This window comes from Osmerus eperlanus, chromosome 21 (genome assembly GCF_963692335.1).
Source record: "Osmerus eperlanus chromosome 21, fOsmEpe2.1, whole genome shotgun sequence".
NCBI lineage: Eukaryota > Metazoa > Chordata > Actinopteri > Osmeriformes > Osmeridae > Osmerus > Osmerus eperlanus.
In genome coordinates, this window is record NC_085038.1 from 7,223,623 (window position 1) to 7,244,960 (window position 21,338).

At 47.4% G+C, this 21,338-nt stretch overlaps 2 protein-coding genes across 4 annotated transcripts in view; both read left to right on the forward strand.

The window, feature by feature from the left end:
* The window catches only part of rasa3 (RAS p21 protein activator 3), a 28,662-nt gene extending 15,180 nt beyond the window's left edge, over window positions 1-13,482 (forward strand). The window contains exons 6-24 of one of the 2 annotated variants that reach the window (XM_062447010.1): window positions 1,285-1,365; window positions 2,502-2,574; window positions 4,084-4,157; window positions 4,337-4,441; window positions 4,658-4,814; window positions 5,310-5,458; window positions 5,696-5,810; window positions 6,040-6,114; window positions 6,216-6,339; window positions 6,764-6,870; window positions 6,997-7,074; window positions 7,235-7,312; window positions 7,621-7,694; window positions 9,156-9,262; window positions 9,734-9,816; window positions 9,931-10,139; window positions 10,366-10,469; window positions 10,594-10,777; window positions 11,049-13,482. In XM_062447010.1, the coding sequence (XP_062302994.1) occupies window positions 1,285-1,365; window positions 2,502-2,574; window positions 4,084-4,157; window positions 4,337-4,441; window positions 4,658-4,814; window positions 5,310-5,458; window positions 5,696-5,810; window positions 6,040-6,114; window positions 6,216-6,339; window positions 6,764-6,870; window positions 6,997-7,074; window positions 7,235-7,312; window positions 7,621-7,694; window positions 9,156-9,262; window positions 9,734-9,816; window positions 9,931-10,139; window positions 10,366-10,469; window positions 10,594-10,777; window positions 11,049-11,124 (2,053 nt within the window). In that variant the 3' untranslated portion in view covers window positions 11,125-13,482. Of the gene's footprint in view, window positions 1-1,284; window positions 1,366-2,501; window positions 2,575-4,083; window positions 4,158-4,336; window positions 4,442-4,657; window positions 4,815-5,309; window positions 5,459-5,695; window positions 5,811-6,039; window positions 6,115-6,215; window positions 6,340-6,763; window positions 6,871-6,996; window positions 7,075-7,234; window positions 7,313-7,620; window positions 7,695-9,155; window positions 9,275-9,733; window positions 9,817-9,930; window positions 10,140-10,365; window positions 10,470-10,593; window positions 10,778-11,048 lie in introns of both variants that reach the window. The other variant, XM_062447008.1, reaches the window with a different exon arrangement.
* A 522-nt stretch (window positions 13,483-14,004) lies between these two features.
* pros1 (protein S) lies at window positions 14,005-20,666 on the forward strand. 2 transcript variants are annotated; one of them, XR_009928052.1, is made up of 15 exons: window positions 14,005-14,352; window positions 15,126-15,283; window positions 15,676-15,700; window positions 15,800-15,883; window positions 16,173-16,295; window positions 16,581-16,706; window positions 17,344-17,472; window positions 17,723-17,963; window positions 18,060-18,246; window positions 18,494-18,658; window positions 18,855-19,023; window positions 19,115-19,251; window positions 19,348-19,576; window positions 19,727-20,102; window positions 20,246-20,666. XR_009928052.1 is itself a non-coding variant. In XM_062447011.1 (14 exons), the coding sequence occupies exons 1-14, from the start codon at window positions 14,274-14,276 to the stop codon at window positions 19,900-19,902; spliced, it is 2,028 nt and encodes a 675-aa protein (XP_062302995.1). In that variant the 5' UTR covers window positions 14,005-14,273; the 3' UTR covers window positions 19,903-20,666. The 2 variants fall into 2 exon arrangements, 1 of the variants encoding a protein (XP_062302995.1); XM_062447011.1 differs by having other exon boundaries at window positions 19,727-20,666.
* The last annotated feature ends 672 nt before the right edge of the window (window positions 20,667-21,338 follow it).

Below are 21,338 nucleotides of genomic sequence, written 5' to 3' on the forward strand. Positions count from 1 at the left end.
AGTGCACTGGCCCTAGAATTAGTACGTTGGTATTCGAAATCTATGAAGCCTCTACCCCAGTCCTACTGGTGGCCATTATGTCAAAACCCCCAGATAGATCTGGAACTGGCCATAGTAGACACAGTCTCTCTTTTTCCCATTCATGTGGCCTATCTTTATCTCACACTCTCTCACTGTATGTGTGGTGAGTGAATAGGCCAAGCAGGGGTTATATAAACAAGCTTACTGGACAGGAAGCACCCTGGCATTAGTAATGCTTAACAACCTCCCATCCACACACACAATCCACCCCCCCCCCCCCCCCCCACCACCACTCATACACACACACATCATCACCTCCCACCTGCTGTTATCATTATTAACCTCGCTTTTGCTGTGTGTTGGGGGCTTTCTGTGGTTAGAGGGGCGGGGCTTAAAGTCAAGGTAATAGAGGAGATAGGTATGAGATAGTGTATCTTGTTTGGATGTGTGTGTTGTGCAACAGTGGGTCAGTGTGAGACAGAGGAAGTAAGCGACCCACTGTCTGTCCTGTCTTGCCCTGTCCTGCCCACGTGCTAATCCCCTTACACGATGATGTCATTCAGGACTGGCGTGGGCAGGATCATGACTCGCCCTCGACTCATCAGATCCGCAAACAGCAGACGCTCGCCTGTGATTGGTTAAACCGGAGCATGGCGTTAATCATGAATGACCAGACAGATCTGTCCTTAAGGTCTCTGAGGAAGTACACCTGACCTGTCTATACATGTTCAGAAATGGCACATTGAGTGTTCTGCCAACCTTGACTTCAGTGGCAAAACTTTTTGATGTTACTGCACAACATCATACTTAACTCAGTCCATTGAAATAATTAACTGGATACGAGTTTATGGTTTTAAATATTAACAGAAAACTGCTTTGTGTGTATATTTCACTCAAAGATCTGTTTCTAGAAAGCTACGGGGGTGTTTTACAGTGTGTGTGTGCAGTGTGTAGGGTTCATGCAGGGTTCTCAAGTGGTACAAGGACGTGCCAACCGCTTAGGTCTACCTCACTGCCAGTCCCACACATGCCTGACAACCTGTAACTTCAACCTCACACACACTCTAATACTAATGTGATCCTCTGGTGTTGGAGAGCAGGATAGGGGAAACGGAGGACAACTAGGGTCAGGAGGCAGGGGAAAGTGACAGGCCAGAGGGAGATGCAGGGTGTGTGTGTGTGTGTGTGTGTGTGTGTGTGTGTGTGTGTGTGGAGAGTTGTTCTATGTAGTCCTAACACCGCTCTCTCTGTGTGTGGTTACAGAGTGTTGGAGTGCCAAGGCCTCCCCATCGTGAACGGACAGTGTGACCCCTACGCTGCTGTGTCCCTCCTGGGGCCCTCCAGGTCAGAGACCTAACCCCCCCAACACTAACTCTGGTATCTGGTACCCCCCCCCCCTAACCCCCCCAACACTAACTCTGGTATCTGGTACCCCCCCCCCCTAACCCCCCCAACACTAACTCTGGTATCTGGTACCCCCCCCCCCTAACCCCCCCAACACTAACTCTGGTATCTGGTACCCCCCCCCCCTAACCCCCCCAACACTAACTCTGGTATCTGGTACCCCCCCCCCCTAACCCCCCCAACACTAACTCTGGTATCTGGTACCCCCCCCCCCTAACCCCCCCAACACTAACTCTGGTATCTGGTACCCCCCCCCCCTAACCCCCCCAACACTAACTCTGGTATCTGGTACCCCCCCCCCCTAACCCCCCCAACACTAACTCTGGTATCTGGTACCCCCCCCCCCTAACCCCCCCAACACTAACTCTGGTATCTGGTACCCCCCCCCCCTAACCCCCCCAACACTAACTCTGGTATCTGGTACCCCCCCCCCCTAACCCCCCCAACACTAACTCTGGTATCTGGTACCCCCCCCCCCTAACCCCCCCAACACTAACTCTGGTATCTGGTACCCCCCCCCCCTAACCCCCCCAACACTAACTCTGGTATCTGGTACCCCCCCCCCCTAACCCCCCCAACACTAACTCTGGTATCTGGTACCCCCCCCCCCCTAACCCCCCCAACACTAACTCTGGTATCTGGTACCCCCCCCCCCCTAACCCCCCCAACACTAACTCTGGTATCTGGTACCCCCCCCCCCTAACCCCCCCAACACTAACTCTGGTATCTGGTACCCCCCCCCCCCTAACCCCCCCAACACTAACTCTGGTATCTGGTACCCCCCCCCCCTAACCCCCCCAACACTAACTCTGGTATCTGGTACCCCCCCCCCCCCCAACCCCCCCAACACTAACTCTGGTATCTGGTACCCCCCCCCTAACCCCCCCAACACTAACTCTGGTATCTGGTACCTCACTCTCACACGTCCATTCTCTTTCTCTTACTCCCCTCTCTTTCTCTCTTTCTCTCTCTCTCTCTATCTCTATCTTTCCCTCTCTCTGTCCCTTTTTTTCTCTCACCGTCTATGTCTCTCTGCCTCTCTCTCTCTCTGTCCACGTGTGCTCTCCCCCTCCCAGGTCAGAAGCCAAGAAAACCAAGGTGAAGAGAAAAACCAACAACCCCCAGTTTGAAGAAGTGTTCTATTTTGAGGTGAGCAACGTCACATGCCACGCACGCACACACACACACCATGCAGGAGAAAGGCTTCATGTAAAGATGCTGTGGCGAACGATTTATGGCTGGAATGCTTTTAAGTGGCTCCTCAAGGGAGCTCCAGAGAGCAAGTCACTGGAAAAGAAGGACACATATGACCACATTCTTTAGCAAGATCTCAAACCACAAAAGTAAATGTCCATAGTATGGCTTAAAGAAACAACCAGAAGGTTTGGGCAGTTGGTTGAAACCCTGCCATGCTCTTTGAAGAATCATTTGCCCCAACTGTCAGCTTTGACAGAAATAAACTGGATGTTTGTGCGTCTGCCTTGCCAGATTGTGGTTAGTCAAAGCTGAATGTTTACCAATGGGGTGGAGCAATTATAGAGCATTTTGTCTTGAGGAAATTACACATTTTCCCTGGGTCACTTCAGGTTAGGTCAGGCCATTTTGTTGTTTTTTCTAAATAATTCTGGCTATGCTCAAGAATGTAACCCCTTTCTGATGCTGGGGCGCTAACCATTTCGTGATTAGGTTTCACACACACACGTGGGCGTCTGTTATTCTTCACTTGGGAGATTCTCTTCACAGGTTGTGGTTTTGCTTGAGGGAGTATGTCCGCACCCTTTTTCACTTCCCCACGCCTGGCCCGTTCTGGTGTTTTTGAGTGGTGTGTGTGTGTGTATGTGTGTGTGGTAGGGCTGCAGGTCTGCTCTGTTGAGCCGGAAGCTATCGGGTTGTGAAGAAAGGGCTTGGCTTCTCAGAATCAAATCTCCAGTCGCAGACATTCACCCTGTCCGTTATACCCCATGCACCAGTGACATGATGACACTCGGATCCCACCCACCCACCCACCCCCCTCCTGTGGCGTGCCGTGAAATGAATGGAAGAAAGAGTGTGATTGATTCGGACAAAACGCCACAACAATCTGGACCATTGATTTCGGTCTGACATGTCCCCCCCCTGCCCCCCTCCACATAAACTCTAGTAGGCCCAGCCCCCCTTCCCTCCTCTTCTATCCCCCCCTCCCCCCCGTCCCTCATCTATCACGCCTCTGTCATGGGGGGGGGTTTGCCTCACTGTTCTTCTGTGGACACATTCCGCTCCATGGGTGGATTCCAATGGATGCAGAGTGAAAGAGCCTTGCCGAATAGTGAGATGTGTCTGTGTGGTGGTCGGAGATGGGGAGATTGGTTGCAGGGATGGAGCCGCTAACCATGAAGCCAGACTTCCCCTTTCCCTATTCAAATCATCCTCTACAGTGACTTTGCATTGGGGTCATGACAATTGATATTGTTCCACATGCCTAGTCTTACTGTTCAACAGTGATCTCAAAAGACTTTCCCCTGTGACAAACCTTCCCACTGGGTCTGAATCGCCACAGCCTTCCTTTAAATTAATAATTTACCTTGAAAATAGAGAGATTTAGCTGTCATGGAAGATTATTTGGAAAGTGTCTAAAACCATTTTTGTATAAAACGTTTCTATTTGTATTTTTCTGTAAAGGTGACTAGGCCTCTCAGCTACACCAAACGGCAGTTTGATGTGGAGGAGGAAGATGTAGACAAGCTGGCCCTGAGGTGAGTATGTGCGTGTGTCTGAGAGTATGTGCGTGTGTCTGAGAGTATGTGCGTGTGTCTGAGAGTATGTGCGTGTGTCTGAGAGTATGTGCGTGTGTCTGAGAGTATGTGCGTGTGTGTGTGCCTGCTCCTAGGAAGGCAGGGTTTTATGTTCTAACCCTGGTGTCGGTTCCATTCAGGGTGGACTTGTGGAACGCCAGTAACCTGAAGTTTGGTGATGAGTTCCTGGGAGGAGTTCGGGTTCCGTTGAGAGTCCTCGGCCAGGCTGGGACTCACGACGCATGGTGAGACTCTCACACAGTTTGACCCCCAACGCCCCCCCCAACCTTCTCTCCTCCCCCGTCTCCCAGTCATGCATGCTCCCATCCCTACCTAGTGGACAAACGTTTAAACCTCTTCATCAACCCCTATCCTGTCTGTATGTCTCAAAAGTGTGCCGACTTAAATGCCATGTGTTTGAGGACGAACTCTACCTCTAATTTTCAACCCCCTTTTCCCAGGTACTTCCTGCAGCCGAGGGAGAACGGGGGGAAGTCGGTGAAGGTGGAGGAGCTGGGCTCGCTGCGTCTCAACATCGTTTACACGGAGGACCACGTCTTCCCCACTGAGCATTACAGCCCCCTGAGGGACCTGCTGCTGCACTCCGCCAACGTGGAGGTGTGTGTGTGTGTGTGTGTGCGGGAGGTGTTCTAGGGTGAAGAGATAAGGGAACGGCTAGGTTTGTGTGTAAAGGTGTGTGTGTGGGAGGTGTTCCTGGGTGAAGGCCTAGGTGTGTGTGTGTGTGATGTGTTCTAGGGTGAAGGGCTAAGTGTGTGTGTGTGAGGTGTTCTAGGGTGAAGAGCTAGGTGTGTGTGTGTAAAGGTGTGTGAGGTGTTCTAGGGGGAAGGGCTAGGTGTGTGTGGGTGTGTGTAAATGTGTGTCAGGTGTTTCTAGGGGGAAGAGCTAGGTGTGTGTGTGCGTGTAAAGGTGTGTGTGTGTGAGGTGTTCTAGGGTGAAGGCCTAGGTGTGTGTGTTGTTTGTGTTTCTTTCAACCTGTGCAAGCACAAACTGTGTGTGTGTAAACATTAACATCATGTTCCCTTGTCCATATCCTGGGGCACACACGGCACATGTGTTTTACACACTAACGTGTGTGTGTGTGTGTCCTTGTAGCCCGTGTCGGCGTCTGCGGCCCATATCCTCGGGGAGGTGTGTCGTGAGAAGCAGGAAGCGGCCATCCCTCTGGTGCGCCTCTTCCTCCACTACGGCAAGATCGTGCCTTTTCTCAGCGCCATCGCCCACGCCGAGGTCAACCGCACGCAGTGAGCCCACTCCCCATCAAACCCCCCACTCAGCCGTTTCCTTGGAAACACTATTTGTTCACTGAACTTGTGAACGTTAAAGTGGAGCTGAATTGACAAGATATTTGATCTAATTTATGTTATTTAAGGTGTCAGTGTGTGTTATCTGAGTATAGGGTCACAACTAGGAATGGATACTGGTTGGGTTTAAGGGCCTCTGATTCATGTAGTGATCTCCTTGGGTCCTCTCCTTCCTAGGGACCCTAACACCATATTCCGGGGAAACTCACTGACCTCCAAGTGCATTGATGAGACTATGAAGCTGGCTGGAATGCACTACCTGCAGGTCACTCTCAAACCTATCATCGATGAGGTACTTTTTATTGCTCTCTCTCTCTCTCTCTCTCTCTCTCTCTCTCTCTCTCTCTCTCTCTCTCTCTCTCTCTCTCTCTCTCGTGTGTACCAGTTACTTTTTCATTGAGCCACTACTTCTCTCTTTCTCTGTCGTTGTCCTCTCTGTATTCTTGGCTTCTTTGTGTTTCATTTCAGTTGATTAGAGAACAGGGTTTGGTGACATTTGAGCTCTCTTTTAATGTTTACAGATCTGCACTGATCACAAACCCTGTGAGATCGACCCAGTCAAGCTCAAAGAGTCAGAGAACCTGGACACCAATAGGGTGAGTGTTTGTGTGTGTGTGTGTGTGTGTGTGTTTGTTAGTATGGAATTCTGTTCAGGTCAGAACCATAACCAGGTGTGGTTCTCATTTGGGTCCTTCAGGAGAACCTGCGTCAGTATGTGGACCGAATATTCAACGTCATCACTGCATCTGGTGTTCGCTGTCCCACCGTCATGTGTGACATCTTCTTTTCTCTCCGGGAATCTGCAGCCACCCGTTTCCAAGGTAACCAACTGCCAAAAACAAATATGCGACAAAGAGATACAAAGAAGATGAAGAAGCTATGAGGAAAAAAATCTGGTTAAAATCCAAGGCTGTTACTATCTCAGGCTCATAAAGAAACTTTATTTCCTTGTGTAATGACCTTCTTCCTGTTGATTACATCTATTTCTTGAATGGAATGAAGATCTGGTGTAGTGCCATGGACTACAGTGCCACCTATTGCTCAAAACCTAGCACTGCAGTTAAACAATAATTCTGTATCTACAACATGGTACTGTACAGCTGATAAAATATACGTATGGCATACATATTTAATTGGACTTATATTCATCCAAATTTGGGTTTTACGGTGTGTCTGTTTAAAATGATATGTGTTTGCCTGTCTTTAGTCGTTTTTTGAAGGGGTGTCTGTTTTGTATCTCCCTAGTGGACCAGGACGTCAGGTACACGGCCGTCAGCAGTTTCATCTTCTTGCGGTTCTTTGCCCCGGCCATCCTGTCCCCCAACCTCTTCCACCTCAGGCCACATCACCCGGTCAGAACCGACACATGCACGCACGAGCACACCCCCAACTTTGGACACGTCAAGCCAATCCATATGCATGAAAAATATCTATTGTCACATGATTATTCATAGATCTCTTCTCTTTTTCATACTTAGGATCCCTTCACCTCCCGGACCCTCACTCTCATCTCCAAGACCATCCAGACCCTGGGGAGTCTGGCCAAGTCCAAATCAGTAGGTCCCCAAGATGGAGGCTCCACAGAAACCTACACGATCGTGTCCATTTCGATAGAAAAGTCAACCGTTCCATACAGAATGACTGATCTCTCCTTTTCCATTCTGCGTGTCCTCTTTCTCCTTTTCTCTCTGTTTCCGTTGTTCTCCCTCTCTCAAGGCCAATTTCAAAGAGTCTTACATGGCCGCGTTCTACGACTACTTCAACGAGCAGAAGTATGCGGATGCTGTGAAGAACGTGAGCGTCTCTTCCCTTTACCTGCTCACACGCTTCTCTCTACAGTACTCACTTCCATCGACCCTCACCTCTAATCGTAAAGGCCACGCACACATGGATAGGCAATAGTTCAATATGAAACATGGGCAACCCTGAATTGTTTTGTGGAGCTTCATAGAATATCTTGGTTTAATCCATCAACAACTGGAACGTTTTAGCTGCACTAGTTTAGAGACCCGAGTTTCTGAAGTGGATTGTTAGACTAAGGTAACTGTTAGCTGAGGTAGACCATAACGAAGTGTTGACAACGTGGACCTTTGTGTTTGTAGTTTCTGGACCTGATCTCGTCGTCAGGACGATGGGACCAGAAGAGCATAGAGACCCCCATCATGCTGAAAGAGGGGTAAGGATCACCCACTGCTGCTCTCCTGGAGCCACAGTGCCCCCTGCTGGAAGGGCAGAGCACAGGTTCTGCTGTAGGGTTGTCCTCAGTGGGGGAGATGTTGCCTGTTGTTTCATAGCAACGAGAAAGGTTGTCTCTGCAGTATTGAATTAGGTACGCGTGTGAAGCAGATGGCTTAGGACTTCTTATTCTAGCCCATTCTAACCCCAGATTTCATCCTTTATATTTACTCATCCAGTGTATATTACGATTTGTTAACACCCTTCAATCTGAAGTCAAATATAGACTGTCTAGAGAGCCTAGTCAGTGTAACATCAGATGTGGCCTGGTGCAATCCGAAGAACGGCTGTCGCAGAATACGATTTTATCCACCGCCAGACTAACTTCTAAGTCCTATAATAACCATATAGACATCTGAATGGAATATTGGTGTAAGGGTGTCCTAGACTCAGACTCACTCAACCAACTTCTTGTGTTTTTGCCGCTGGGTGCAGGAGTGTTAAACTCACTATTAAGAGGGTTGATGGAAAGGGGTCCTGCAGGTAAGCGTCACTCTGCGCCCTGACGTGAACTCTGACCCCGTAAACCCTGTGACCCCGAGTCCCCCCACCCTTCCATGTCCAACCACACAACTGCCCTTGTTGACAGCTGTTACCAGTCTTCTGTGTGCAGTGTGACGAGTGCTGAAATGGTTATACTTGAAATCATTTCAACTCCTGTCTTCTTGCAATTAATCATTAAGACGTGCAGTATCCATTGGTACTGACTGTAAAATTGTATTCGTAGTGGGTTGTTTAGCCCAGACATGTCAGAACTAGCCACGCTGTCTGCAACTGTCAACGCTTTGCCAAACATGCAGGATATGACACGCATGATATATCAGAGCTTGATGACTGGGCACACAGGGCTAGCGTGTCTGAGCTGCGTTACCATGACTACCTGACCCCACTCTGACTTCTTAGTCTCTACAGTGCTTAGAGGAAATGTTGTCATTTATTTAGTTGATAATTGTTTTTTATATGTTATAGTGACTTATATTTTAGATCCCCAAAGTTTTAGGTTTAGACTTTGTGTGTTTGGAAAAACGAGAATCTTTGTTGCTCTACATTTCTTGGTATGTTGCTACCTCCAAATAAGACTTCTGTTGTGTTTAAACTATAGTGGAAAATGGTGTTTAAGGTGTTTAGTTGTAGCCAGTCCAAGTAAGTTGTTTTTTTGAATTTGTAGTCTCTGAACTCTTATTGTATTCCGATTACACTCCCAGTCCCAGGCATAGATGAATGTTTACAGAGTACAGAATAGACTGTATACTGTATCTCCAAGGTTTTAAACACACCATTTAAGAACTTCTTAAATCATCCTTTATAGCTACCAGTCTCAAGCTGTATTTCACCCCCCCCTCTCCTTCTCTCCTTTCCCCCTGCTTCCCTCCCTCCTTCCTTCCTTCCCCACTCTCTCCAGATTCATGATCAAAAGAGCCCAGGGCAGGAACCGCTTTGGCATTAAGAACTTCAAGAAGAGGTGGTTTCGCCTTACCAACCACGAGTTTACCTACCACAAAACCAAAGGTAACGCCAAAGGTTTGTTGGAATCTTCTTACGGTTACGTTACATATCGCTCTGTCTTTGTGTGTGTCGACGTGTAGATGTATGGATGTGTGTTTGTGTGGATGTGTGCTCTTGGGTGTGTGAATAGAAGAGAGAGAGAGAATTGTTTTGTCAGTTGCACAGATTGCACACAGTGTGCTTTGCGTCTCCGTTCCAGAACACATGTGTTTGAGATTAACTCTCTGAGCAGGAAACAAAGCCAAGCTGCAACGGAAAACAAACCCACCCAAAACACAACTCGCATGGAATACACACAAACAGAAACACACGCTCACTGACATCAATGCATTGTTTATAACTGATAACTCAATGAGAGAACCTTGAGGTATAGACAGCCTGCTTTTTACTGACCTCACTCGTAACATGAACGCAAACACATGCGCATATACGCCGCCTTTCACCCTGTTCTAATGGAGTCTCTAATCTCTCCAGGCGAGGGCGCTCTCTGCAGCATTCCCATTGAGAACATCCTGGCTGTCGAGAGGCTAGAAGAAGAATCCTTCAAGATGAAGAATGTAAGGCTGCTCCATCCGCCGAAAAGCAGCACAAATACACATTTAGCCATTCAATTGATAGCATTGAATAGGATGTTTATCTCTTCACTCTTCATTGTCCGTACCCGTCTCCAGATGTTCCAAGTCATTCAGCCAGAGAGGGCTCTCTACATCCAGGCCAACAACTGCGTGGAGGCCCGTGATTGGATCGACATCCTGACCAAGGTCAGCCAGTGTAACCGGAAGCGCCTGAGCACCTATCACCCCTCCGCCTACCTCAACGGCCACTGGCTCTGCTGCAAGCTGTCCGCTGACACCGCCCCCGGGTGCACCCCCTGCACCGGGTGAGTAAAGGAGGAGGGGAACGGAGGGGGAGAGGGAAGGAAGGAGAGGAGGAAGAGGGGGAGAAGGGGGAAAGAAGAGGCTTCTAGTATAAGCATAAGTCTGTGTGTTTGTCTACTTTTTTCCCCCTTTCTCACATTTTTCAAGTTGCCTGGTTTAGCCTTTTATGTCTGGAATGTTTATTTTGGACTGACGTTTAACTGTGTGTGTGTGTGTGTGTGTGTGCAGAGGTCTTCCTGCCAACATACAGCTGGATGTAGATGGAGACAGAGAGACTGAGAGGATCTACTCCCTGTTTGGCACCTACATGTCCAAACTGGTCAAGATGCAAGGTCAGTGTGTGTGTGTGTGTGTGTGTGTGTTTGTGTGTGTAAACACACACAGGAGCATGTTTGTATTGTTTGTACGTTGTGCCATCCCTGTCTCACCACCATGCTGCTCTCTATCGCCCTCCAGAGGCGTGCGGCAGTAAGTCGGTGTACGACGGCCCTGAGCAGGAGGAGTACTCCAGCTTTGTCATCGACGACCCCCAGGAGACCTACAAGACCCTGAAGCTCATCGTGTCGGCGGTGCAGACCCTGGAGCAGCAGCACACCAAGTACAAACGAGACAAGTTCAAGAAGACAAAGATCGGCAGCCAGTAAGTCCCTGTTCCGTACTGTGGGATGTCACTGCAGATTGATTTATGCTAGTGGGCTTCCTAGTTCACAGAGAGACGTTGTTTTGTGTGGAATTAATTTATCGTCTATTGATGGTCATGCAGATCCATCCAAAGCATGAATTTAGGAGTTGTACATGGGGGCACAGACTGACTCGATACAAAATTTGTAACATTTAATGCGAATGGGTTTCGGGAGTTCAAAACTCCTCTCAGTTTTTTTTTTTATCTGATCGTTTGCTTGTGTTTGCAGGGAGCACCCAATCGGAGACAAGAGTTTCCAGTGCTACATCCGCCAGCAGTCTGAGAACTCCACCTACTCCATCTAGCCCTGCTTGGGGTCTCCACGATGTCCAAGAACCTTACCAGCAACAGTTTATTCTGGTTCCTTGTACACAGCTTCCCATGGTGCATCTCTCGAAGCATGCACACATACCTCGAATTATTGAGAGTGGATGAGAAAGAGATGAAGATTGAGAGAGCGTGCAAGAGAGAGAGAGAGTGCAAAGAGAGAGAGAGAGAGAGCGCAAGAGAGAGAGTGCAAAGAGAGAGAGAGGGTTGCGCTAGGCGTTCTCATCTCCCCTGGTATGCTGCCAGAACAAAGCTTTTTATTGGACGCTGAGACAGTGACCACGCACTTTAATCGGCCCTGGAACCCAGGACGCCGAAGCAAGTTCACAGCACATTTTTAACAAGCTACATTTTAAACCATCATTGTTTTTATGTTTGAAGACCAAGGTTTTAAGTGGTATGTTATCAATGTAAAATATTCCTCTGTATTTCAAGATACACGGACCAAACAACTTGTTTGAAAGCCCGGAAGTCACTTAAGGCTGTCATCCGGCCAGTTCCTCTTGTGCTTGAGTTTCATCATTGAGAATCAGTGGCTCTTCTCTTGTGGAGGATGACCCTGATGATTGACCAGCTCTGGGACTGACCCAGAAAATCTCCAGCTGCCAACTCCAGTCCCGTTCCTAGCCTTCATTTCCTATTTTGTTACAATCATCATCAGCATGTTTTAACATCTGTTGTTTGCTTTTAATGCGGAGCCTGGTTCTATATAGTGTTGTGAACTACATATCCCCAGTTCTCTAGCGAGAACACCCAGCCCCAGTGTTTTCAAACCCAGTTTGTATGCATTTCCCTCCCAATCCAATGATTCCTGTTGTGAATCTTAATATTGGTCATAACCCAGGGAATTTTTCACAAAGGTACAGATTATTTTTCACCCACTGCATTGTGGAAAGGAAAGTGTATTGAAATTCTCACTGGTGCTCAAGCCAATACTGTGCAGTTTATGTGACCAAGCTATGTGCTGGTGGACTTTGTAACCATTCATTAGAAGGAAACCATGAATGGTGAGTTGTCTATGCCCAGATTATCAGACCTCTCCAAGCTTTTATCAGCTATGGAGCTCAATGGATCCAATATAAACAGGGTAACTAACTGTGTTTAACTGTGCCAGTTAAATCATTTTCTACAGCACTCTGATAATCTCTGAACCAATTTATTTGTGATGCTTAGATCTCAAAACATATTTTCTTCTGACAAACAAATCAGTAAAAATGCCAATTATGGAAATGTGTCCTTTTCTATCTTTTTTCGGATGTACATTGTACAGTAATATCAACCCCAAGTGTGTTTTCTATATTGTCTTGCTGTACAGAATACTCTTCACTTTCCAGAAACAAGTCTAAGGAAAGGCCTGTGTCTTTAATGTGTGCGCGTGTGTGTGTTGTTTTGGGGTTCGTGAACCACTCTCAGTGAGAAAGTGTGTTTTGGAGGTTGGCTTGCCAATTGAACTAGTACAGTACTGTCTGTGTTCCAGCTGTCAACAAAATAAACACTGGCTATTGGACTAGAGGACCTAGTCGTGAATTCTGGGTAGTGCACACTGCCTAATCAAGAACACTTTTTCTCTGATCATGATATTTGTGTTCCCTCCTTGTATAGAATATGTGTTTATTTGAAGGAATCCCTGCCAAACTGTTCTTCAAACACTTAAATGTATATGTACAGTGTCATTGCTGAGACATGGCACGTGTTGATTATGATACCCCACTTATTGTTACAAGGGTGTGTTAAGCCCCTCCCCACTCCCCAAGGTTGTTAATGACATAGTGCATGTTTAACTGTGCAGAGTTGGAAATAGTTTTCATTAACAAACCAGTTTTTCTGTTACCTATCCCAAAGTAGTTACTTGTATTTATTTTTCTTATGCTCAATAATTTTATGTAATTTGTTGATGATTGATTAATGATGACAGCAAAACAGCATTGCCCACAAATGCACAAATATGTGATTTATGCAATATGACAACATGCAATAAAACAAGCCACAATGGTCAGAGAATTGAAGATGCACAAAGCCATTCATCAGGAAGTAGCCTAACCACATTCACCCATTAGAGGAAGTAGCCTAACCACATCCACCCATTACAGGAAGAAACCTAACCACATCCACCCATTACAGGAAGTAGCCTAACCACATCCACCCATTACAGGAAATCCCATTTTTAGAGAGAAAAAAAACAACACAAAACTTGTCTTATAAAGGGAGAACAGTGTATTTTGTATATTGAGTATTAAAAAAGTCTGATATTATGTACAGATATGTTGAATGAATGGTGAAAATGTTGTTGAAATGTGTTTCCTCCTGAGTAACTAAATGAAGGCAATATTAATTGATTTGTGTATGTGTCTTTCGTTTACAACGGTCTCATACCTAGGCCAATGTCCAGAAGGCTGACATATTGTCCAGATATAGTATCAAATGAATGGCCAGTGTCCAGAAGGCTGACATGTTGTCCAGATATAGTATCAAATGCATAGCCAGTGTCCAGAAAACTGACATTTTGTCCAGACATAGTTTCAAATGAATGGCCAGTGTCCAGAAGGCTGACATTTTGTTGAGAAGGAAGGTTAGTCATGGCCTGTTGTATCAATGTGCCAAATTTCTAAACTTTTTACCAAGGAGATCTTGAGTTATTGGGCCAAATAGGTTACTAGAAGAATAATAAGAATCCAACAACACAATAGGCTTCTTCCTGACGGAGGAATCATAATTATTGTGAGAAAGAAAGAAAAACTGTAAACAGAAAGCTAAATAGAGAGATGTGGGTTGTGAGGGTCTTTTGGAGAGCTGCGCATGACGTGTGTTTGTTGGCCTGTGGGTGCGTGTTTTCTGCATGAGCTGACCCTCTGTTTTCACTGTTTCAGTAATCGCTTGGACCAGGAATTCAATCAATGGCCACAACTCAAAGTTCCACATAGCAGCACAATGTATGCGTAGTGGACTCCAGCCTGTAACTGGGAAGCACAGCGCTCCCTCTGTCGACTCCCTCTCGCCGCTCCTGGCCCCGGCCCAACACCCTTCAACGTAGAAGGCGAAAACATTTTCGGGAAGAATAAAGTTTTGCCACAAACCTGAATTCCGATCACCGCAAACACCGGGCCTACTTCAACGGAACGGCTTTACTATGTGGAGCAAGAAAACGCAGTTGAGGGAAACCTTGGCTTGTCTCGTCTTTCTCGCTGTGCTCTGCGATGCCCATCGATGTAAGTCCAAATTGAATGTTTGATAGGCGACTACTAAACTATTCAGCGATGTGAACGTAAAGAAAACAAATTGTTTACCCATGTTTAATTCGCGTTTTTAGCTCATTCTAAACTCACAAAGTACATTTTACGGACAACTGTATAAATGATTTAGGACAATTTACGGATAGTGTAATTGGCTACTTTTGAATACTTAACTTAAACAGCTAGTTATAAAGAAGTTTATGACGACACCGGCAAAAAATGTTGCCTAATCGATTTAGATATTTATACCTGAGGCAGGCTATCGAAACGTTGAACAGTCATGCTCATGATGGGTTCAGACCAATTACCTCGTATTACCTCAATATCCCAACCACCCTGGTGAAGTCGTATATAATTCCATGCAAACCATGAAATTTCGCAATGGATACTTAATCTGCATAATCTATTTCATTTTTACCGTTAGGAAACAAAATAGTTAGGGTAGTGCTACCCCCACATCAGTACTTCAGTTGTGATCATAGTAATCAAGATTGTTTCATATATTGTAAATCCTGATGTTAAGAGGTCAGCAGAGAAAAAATACCAGATTTTTTTTGTTGGATGTCTTCAATTATGTAACAGCATATTGCACCTGTCAATTAGGAGTAGGCTTCCACAACTCATGAAACAGTCATAACAGTAACTATCTGCCTATCTAAACATAATAACTGTGACATATCTTACTGGAGGGCACAGGCAATAATAAGAAAGCATTGTTCTAGTCAGGGATGATTCATTGTGTTTTTCAGTTCTGACTCAGAGCAGGGCCTCCCAGTTTCTGACCCGCCACCGACGAGCCAACTCCCTCTTTGAGGAGAGCAAGAAGGGCAACCTGGAGAGGGAGTGCATCGAGGAGCTGTGTAACAAAGAGGAGGCTCGGGAAATCTTTGAAAACTACCCAGAGACGGTGAGACAGACAGCCCTGAGATGAACATCAACAGACAGAATGTGTGTGCGTGTGTGCGTGTGTGTGTGGGAGAGAGAGACTACTTCTGTATTGCAATTGAATTAAACTTGTGTGCTTGTGTTTGTGTACTGGTGGGTGCTTGTGGATTTGTGAATGAGACAATATAGCAGTCACTGAACCACGACCTTTGTGTTGCAACTGAGTCATACTTGTGTGAGGGGATGAATCTAGATTATAAGATGCTTGGGAAGTGATTGTTGCAAAAGACGCAATGTATATAGACCTCTGAAGTTGCTAAAAGTACTAAATAATGGAATGAATCCCTTGGGTGGTTGGGGAAGTAATCACTGCAAATGCCTTTTAATTTACTATCCCTTTCCTATCATTCACAGGACTATTTCTATCCCAAATATGTTGGTGAGCATCGCTGTCAATCTTCCTGTCAATATTTGTAGTGTAGGAGGTCTTCTGGCATTGAAAAGGGCTCGTTTCTGAATGCTCACTGCTGTGTTGTAGTGTGCCTGGGTTCACACCGGGTGGGGATCAACAACAACCAGAACTCTGACAGTGTTCCCTCAGATCTGCGTACCTGTGTGAAAGGTAGGCGCTTGCTTCCCCTCACATCTCCAGGGTCTGGGGTGACAGCGTAGAGGGGGTTCCTTCTCTCGTGCCCTCCTTAAGCCTTTTCCTTTTGGCTTGATCCTTTTGTTAAGTCCCACTTTTAACTTCCAATCCCTCTAAAGGTGTGAGGTTCAAATTTGGTCTGAATAAAAATGGCGTCTTTTCCAAATGAGTGTAATGAGCTAATCGACTGTCATATTATGTTCTCTGAATGTTCCCTATGTGTTGTGGGAATGTTGTGTGTGTGTGTGTTTTCGTTGCGTGTCAGAGATCAGTGACCAGTGTTTGCCGTTGCCGTGCTACAAGGAGGGCTCAGAGCGCTGCATCGACGGCCAGGCCTCGTTCACCTGTGTGTGTAAGCCTGGCTGGAAGGGCCTGCGCTGTCAGGAAGGTGGGTACAACATTGCTCCCGGTCTCCGACCTTCATCATTCAGCCCACCATCGTGATCCTCAGTTCTCTTCATGTATATTCTTTTATGAATATATGTTCAATGAAATGTTGACCTATGCAGATGGTAGTATGACTCCATTTAAAGGTTAGTGAAACAATCTGGCAACCCACCGTTTGTATAGTACTGTATAAGTACTGTATGCATGATGGTATTGGTTGATTGACATGTTTGCTGCATTGTGATTGGTTGATTGACGTTTGCTGCAATGTGATTGGTTGGGACAGATATCGACGAATGCTCGGATCCTGATTTCCCGGCAGGGTGTAACCAGAAGTGTTACAACTTCCCTGGCAGTTTCCGCTGCATGTGTGAGGATGGCTACTTCACCCAAGACAAGATCCACTGCAATGGTACGACTTGGATTGGGCCCCACACTGACATTTACTACAACAAATGCAGAACCTACAGGATTATATCATCAGTTCAAATGAAAGTTGATCTGGTGGTCATACGATCACAGGCAGCACAGATGTGTGTGTGTGTGCATGCATGCATGTGTGCCTGTCCAGCTGTTCCAGGAATGCTGTGATCTCGCCAGGAGGTACTGCAACCTCAGTTCCCTCCTGAGACCTGGGGCTAAACAAATGAGCCCCGGTCCTGGAACAGAACCTAATAGAGCTCCCCTCCTTTAATCAGCCCGTAGATGGTGTAACACAACTTGCAGCACCTCAGGGGCCGTTGTGTTTTCCCTACTTCTCCTTTGCCCAGTCCCAGACTTTCATGTTTACGGTAACAAGCTGAAAGAGTGCTGACCAATGAAGTTATGCAAGAGCGTCTGAAATCTCTGGGGTTTTGGAGCTCTCATATGGCTGACTCTGTTACTGGAAACACAGCAGCTGCTGCCTGCTTGCACTCACTGCCACCAAACATCTCGCAGATGTTTCCCAGCCACACATTCATAGCGTGGATGTGTGTATCCGTGTTTGCCTCACTGTGTTGTTGACTGGAACCCCTCTCTCTGCCCTCCCTCCCCCCAACCTTTTCCAGACATCAACGAGTGTCTGTTGTACCCCAGTATCTGTGAGGAGCCTGCTACGTGTGAGAACGTCCCGGGCATGTACGAGTGCCGCTGTCCTGCAGGCTTCAAATACAACTTCACCTCCAAGACTTGTAATGGTAATGTGGGCTCCTTCTGTAGTACTCATTTACACCACTAGGGGAGGCACTGTACCGCACTCGACGTCACATGCAGCACAACCTGTTGTCAAAAAGACAATGCATTCGTTAAACACCAAAGGGGTGTGTCAGTCAATCATTGAGTTGAAGGAGCACAGCCGTATTACAAATCCAAAGCCAGACGTTGTTTTCATTATGTTACAAACATGGTGCTCTTCTTGACCTGCGTGTGTGTGTGTGTGTCCGTCAGATGTGGACGAGTGTGAAATGAATATGTGCGAGGGCACGTGTGTGAACACGGTGGGCAGCTACTCGTGCCACTGCGCCGGGCGCCAGGGCCTGCGCCTGGGCAGCGACGGGCGCCACTGCGAGCAGATCCCCGTGTGTGTTCAGCTCCACGACGACAAGCACCCAGAGATGCTGTACCTGGGAGAGCAGTTCGTAGGCCTGCCCGTCATCTACCTCCGCTTCCGTCTGCCCGAGAAGACCAAGTAAGCATCACACACACACACGCCAGTTTGCAAAGTAACACTGGGTATCTCTCCGAAGCCCCTCAGGACACGGAACTCGCGTGTGTGTGTTTCCAGGTTTGCGGCGGAGTTCGACTTCCGTACGTTCGATCCAGAGGGGGTGGTCCTGTACGCCGAGTCATCCCCAGACTCGTGGTTCATGCTGGGGCTGCGTGGCGGGCACATTGAGGTCCAGTTCAAGAACCAGCACTCTGTCAAGGTGACCAGCGGAGGCAAGGCCATCAACGACGGCCAGTGGCACGTGGTGAGAGGGGGGGGGGGGGGGGGGGGGCGGGCTCTGGTTGTGGGGGGAACTGATGTACTGGCTGGAGGGAGGTGTGAGGGTTGTGTGTGTGTGTGATGCATTGTGTGGCCTAGTTTGGCGCCTCTCGGCTGTGTGGTAGAGGGATGTCGATGGACTCATTAACTCTCATCAACCCCGACTGAGTCAGGGTTGATGAGAGTGTGTGTGTGTGTGTGTGCGCGCGCGTTATGTCGCGTCGGGTGTGTAGATCTCCGTGGACGAGCTGGAGAGCAGCATCAGTGTGAAGGTCAGCAAGGAGGCCGTGATGAGCATCAACAGCCCCGACAGCCTGTTCACCTCCGTCAACGGGAAGCTGGAGACCAAAGTCTACATCGCGGGGCTGCCCAACCGCACGGACAGCGTCATCAAACCGGTAAACTGGCCACCGCTCCACCCCCCCCAAGCAGACCACCGCCACACGGATCAATGCGACCCCCCCCCCCCCCCCCCCCCGCTATATACAGCCACTCGACATAACAGTTTCATAAGCAGTGCGCACTACACCAGAACCATTTTGCCGGTTTGATGCACGGCTTTGTGTGTGTGTGTGCTGGGGTGACTGTCTGTAGATCAACCCTCGTCTGGACGGCTGTATCCGTGGCTGGAACCTGATGAACCAGGGGGCGTCCGGGGTCAAAGAGGTCATCCAGGAGAAGGAGAGTAAACACTGCTTTGTGTTTGTGGAGAGAGGTTCCTACTTCCCTGGAGCTGGACTGGCCCACTTCAACACAGACTATAGTGGGTGGAGTACTTCAGACTGCAGGCAGAACTACACTATGTCGAGCACGGGGAGTATAAATCAGTCGAAATGCATTCTGTGTGTGTTCAGGTGACACAGGCAGTTGGAAGGTGGATGTGAAGATGAGCATCCGCCCGTCCAGCAGCACTGGTGTCATATTCGCCCTGGTCGCTGACCGCAAAGTCCCCTTGTCTGTCTCCGTGGTAACCCAAGGCCCCGATGATGCTGTGAGTTCAGCTGTTTGCTTTTCTACACACACACAAGCGCACGTGTACAGTCACAGCAGACAAACACACCTCACACACACTCTGCTTCCTCTCCAGGACCTGCAGGTGTTCCTGGACGGTGTTGTCGTGGCAACGCTCCAGTCCCTGATGCTGTGTTACCCTGACCGCCTGACCGTGGAGCTGACCGTCACACCCACTGACCTGGTCATCTCTGCCAAACCCTCCACCCTGTCCTACTCCTCCGCCGACATCCTTAGGGGGGCGCTGATGCAACTCAACGTCACCATGCAGGAGCCTGTCAGCACCTACATAGGCGGGTTGCCAGGTTTGTTCACCCGAATCCAATTACAGTGGAACCCACTGTACTATAACATTTTGCACTGGGCTAGAAGGGCTTGATGTTTTATTGACTGGTGGATGCGGTCCAATGTGTTTTTATACTTCGATGTTTATACCTATGGTCTTTCTGTCTCAGATCACATTGAGTTGTCCGCCACACCAGTGACAGCCTTTTACCATGGCTGTCTGGACATCAGCATTAACGGACAGCAGCTGGACTTCGACGAGGCGGTCAGCAAACACAACAGCATTAAATCCCACTCCTGCCCCCCCGTCTCAGCCCCCGAAAACCCCCACCCACACAGGAAGTGACCTCACAGCTAGGTTGTTTTGTCTGCCTTCTACCCGAGCCGGAAGCTTCTCCTCCTATTCCCTTGGCTCCGGTCAGTGTGAGATGGAAAACGAGGGAAAAGGAGAAAGCCTGGGTTGAGATAAGAGGAGAGAGGGATGGATTGGAGTGGACTTGAATGTGGTTATTTTTGGTCACTTTGTTTCTCACTCTGAGTTTGACTGTTTTCATCTATGACACTTCCCTTCCCCCATTTCTTTATAGTGTTTTCTATTCCTGTAACGAGCACCACAACTTCTATGTTGTTGTAGGAGAGCAGGCCTATGAAAGCCTGTTTTCTAGAGGTTCCGAACCATGTTGTTCTAGTTGTTTTTGTTACCAGCAATGCCATCTCTCAGACACAGAGCTGAGCTCTGAAAGACACGGACATAGAGTAGGGCCGTGAGAAGGTCCTGTCTACAATAGGTAGTTGACTGGTTTGTTCTAGCAGGGAGAGAGCCTGTGTGTGTGTGATGTACCACCTACTGGTTTTCATGTTGGCTGGATTGTGATCCCATCCTGCTTGCACTCTCCCTCCCTCACACACGCACTCACTCTCTCCCTAAAGTCGTTTTTCTGTGGCTCTGCTTCTCTTCTATCTTTATTGTAAAGGCAGTTTGCAGGGTGTGTGTATATATATATATATATATATATATATATATCTCAAACAAGCTCACTTTAATAAGTTAAATGTAGCTACGTTTTTATTGAATTGAGTGTTTGTTTTAATAAAATGTTATGAACACAGGCTTGCAGTGCTAACCTGTCATTTACTCTGTGGTTTACTGGCATGTAAGATATGCCGTGTACACAAGTTTGTGACTCTGACTGAGTCAAGGGGACTGTATCTCCTCTGGAACACAAACGTTTTATTTTACTGTAGCACACATAATCTCTGTCAAAACAAGACACAGCCTGGCCCATTTCACAATGATAAAGACAGGATATTAAGCATAAGAGTAAAAACGAAAGCTAGTTAAATGATTGAATGACATGAAAAAAAGGTTAGAAAATCTAGAATGTAGTACGAAAACAAAACCAAAAGACTGAGAACTGATTGTGGGTTATGAGCAAACTTCAGGGGAAAGGGAGGGAATATATTTGGAACTGTTATGGGTTGAGCAAGTTTCTAATGACAATGGTAGGCAAATTCCTAACGCAATTATGATGAAATAGCCTGATGTGGACTTCCTTCAGGACATGGCATAGGCTACCCTATAAGGTTTGTACAATTAGTATAGAAACAATGTAGACAATTTCGTTTTACATTTAGTAATTTAGCAGACACTCTTATCCAGAGCGACTTACAGTAAGTACAGGGACATTCCCCCGAGGCAAGTAGGGTGAAGTGCCTTGCCCAAGGACACGTCATTTTTCACGACCGGGAATCGAACCAGCAACCTTCTGATTACTAAAGAAG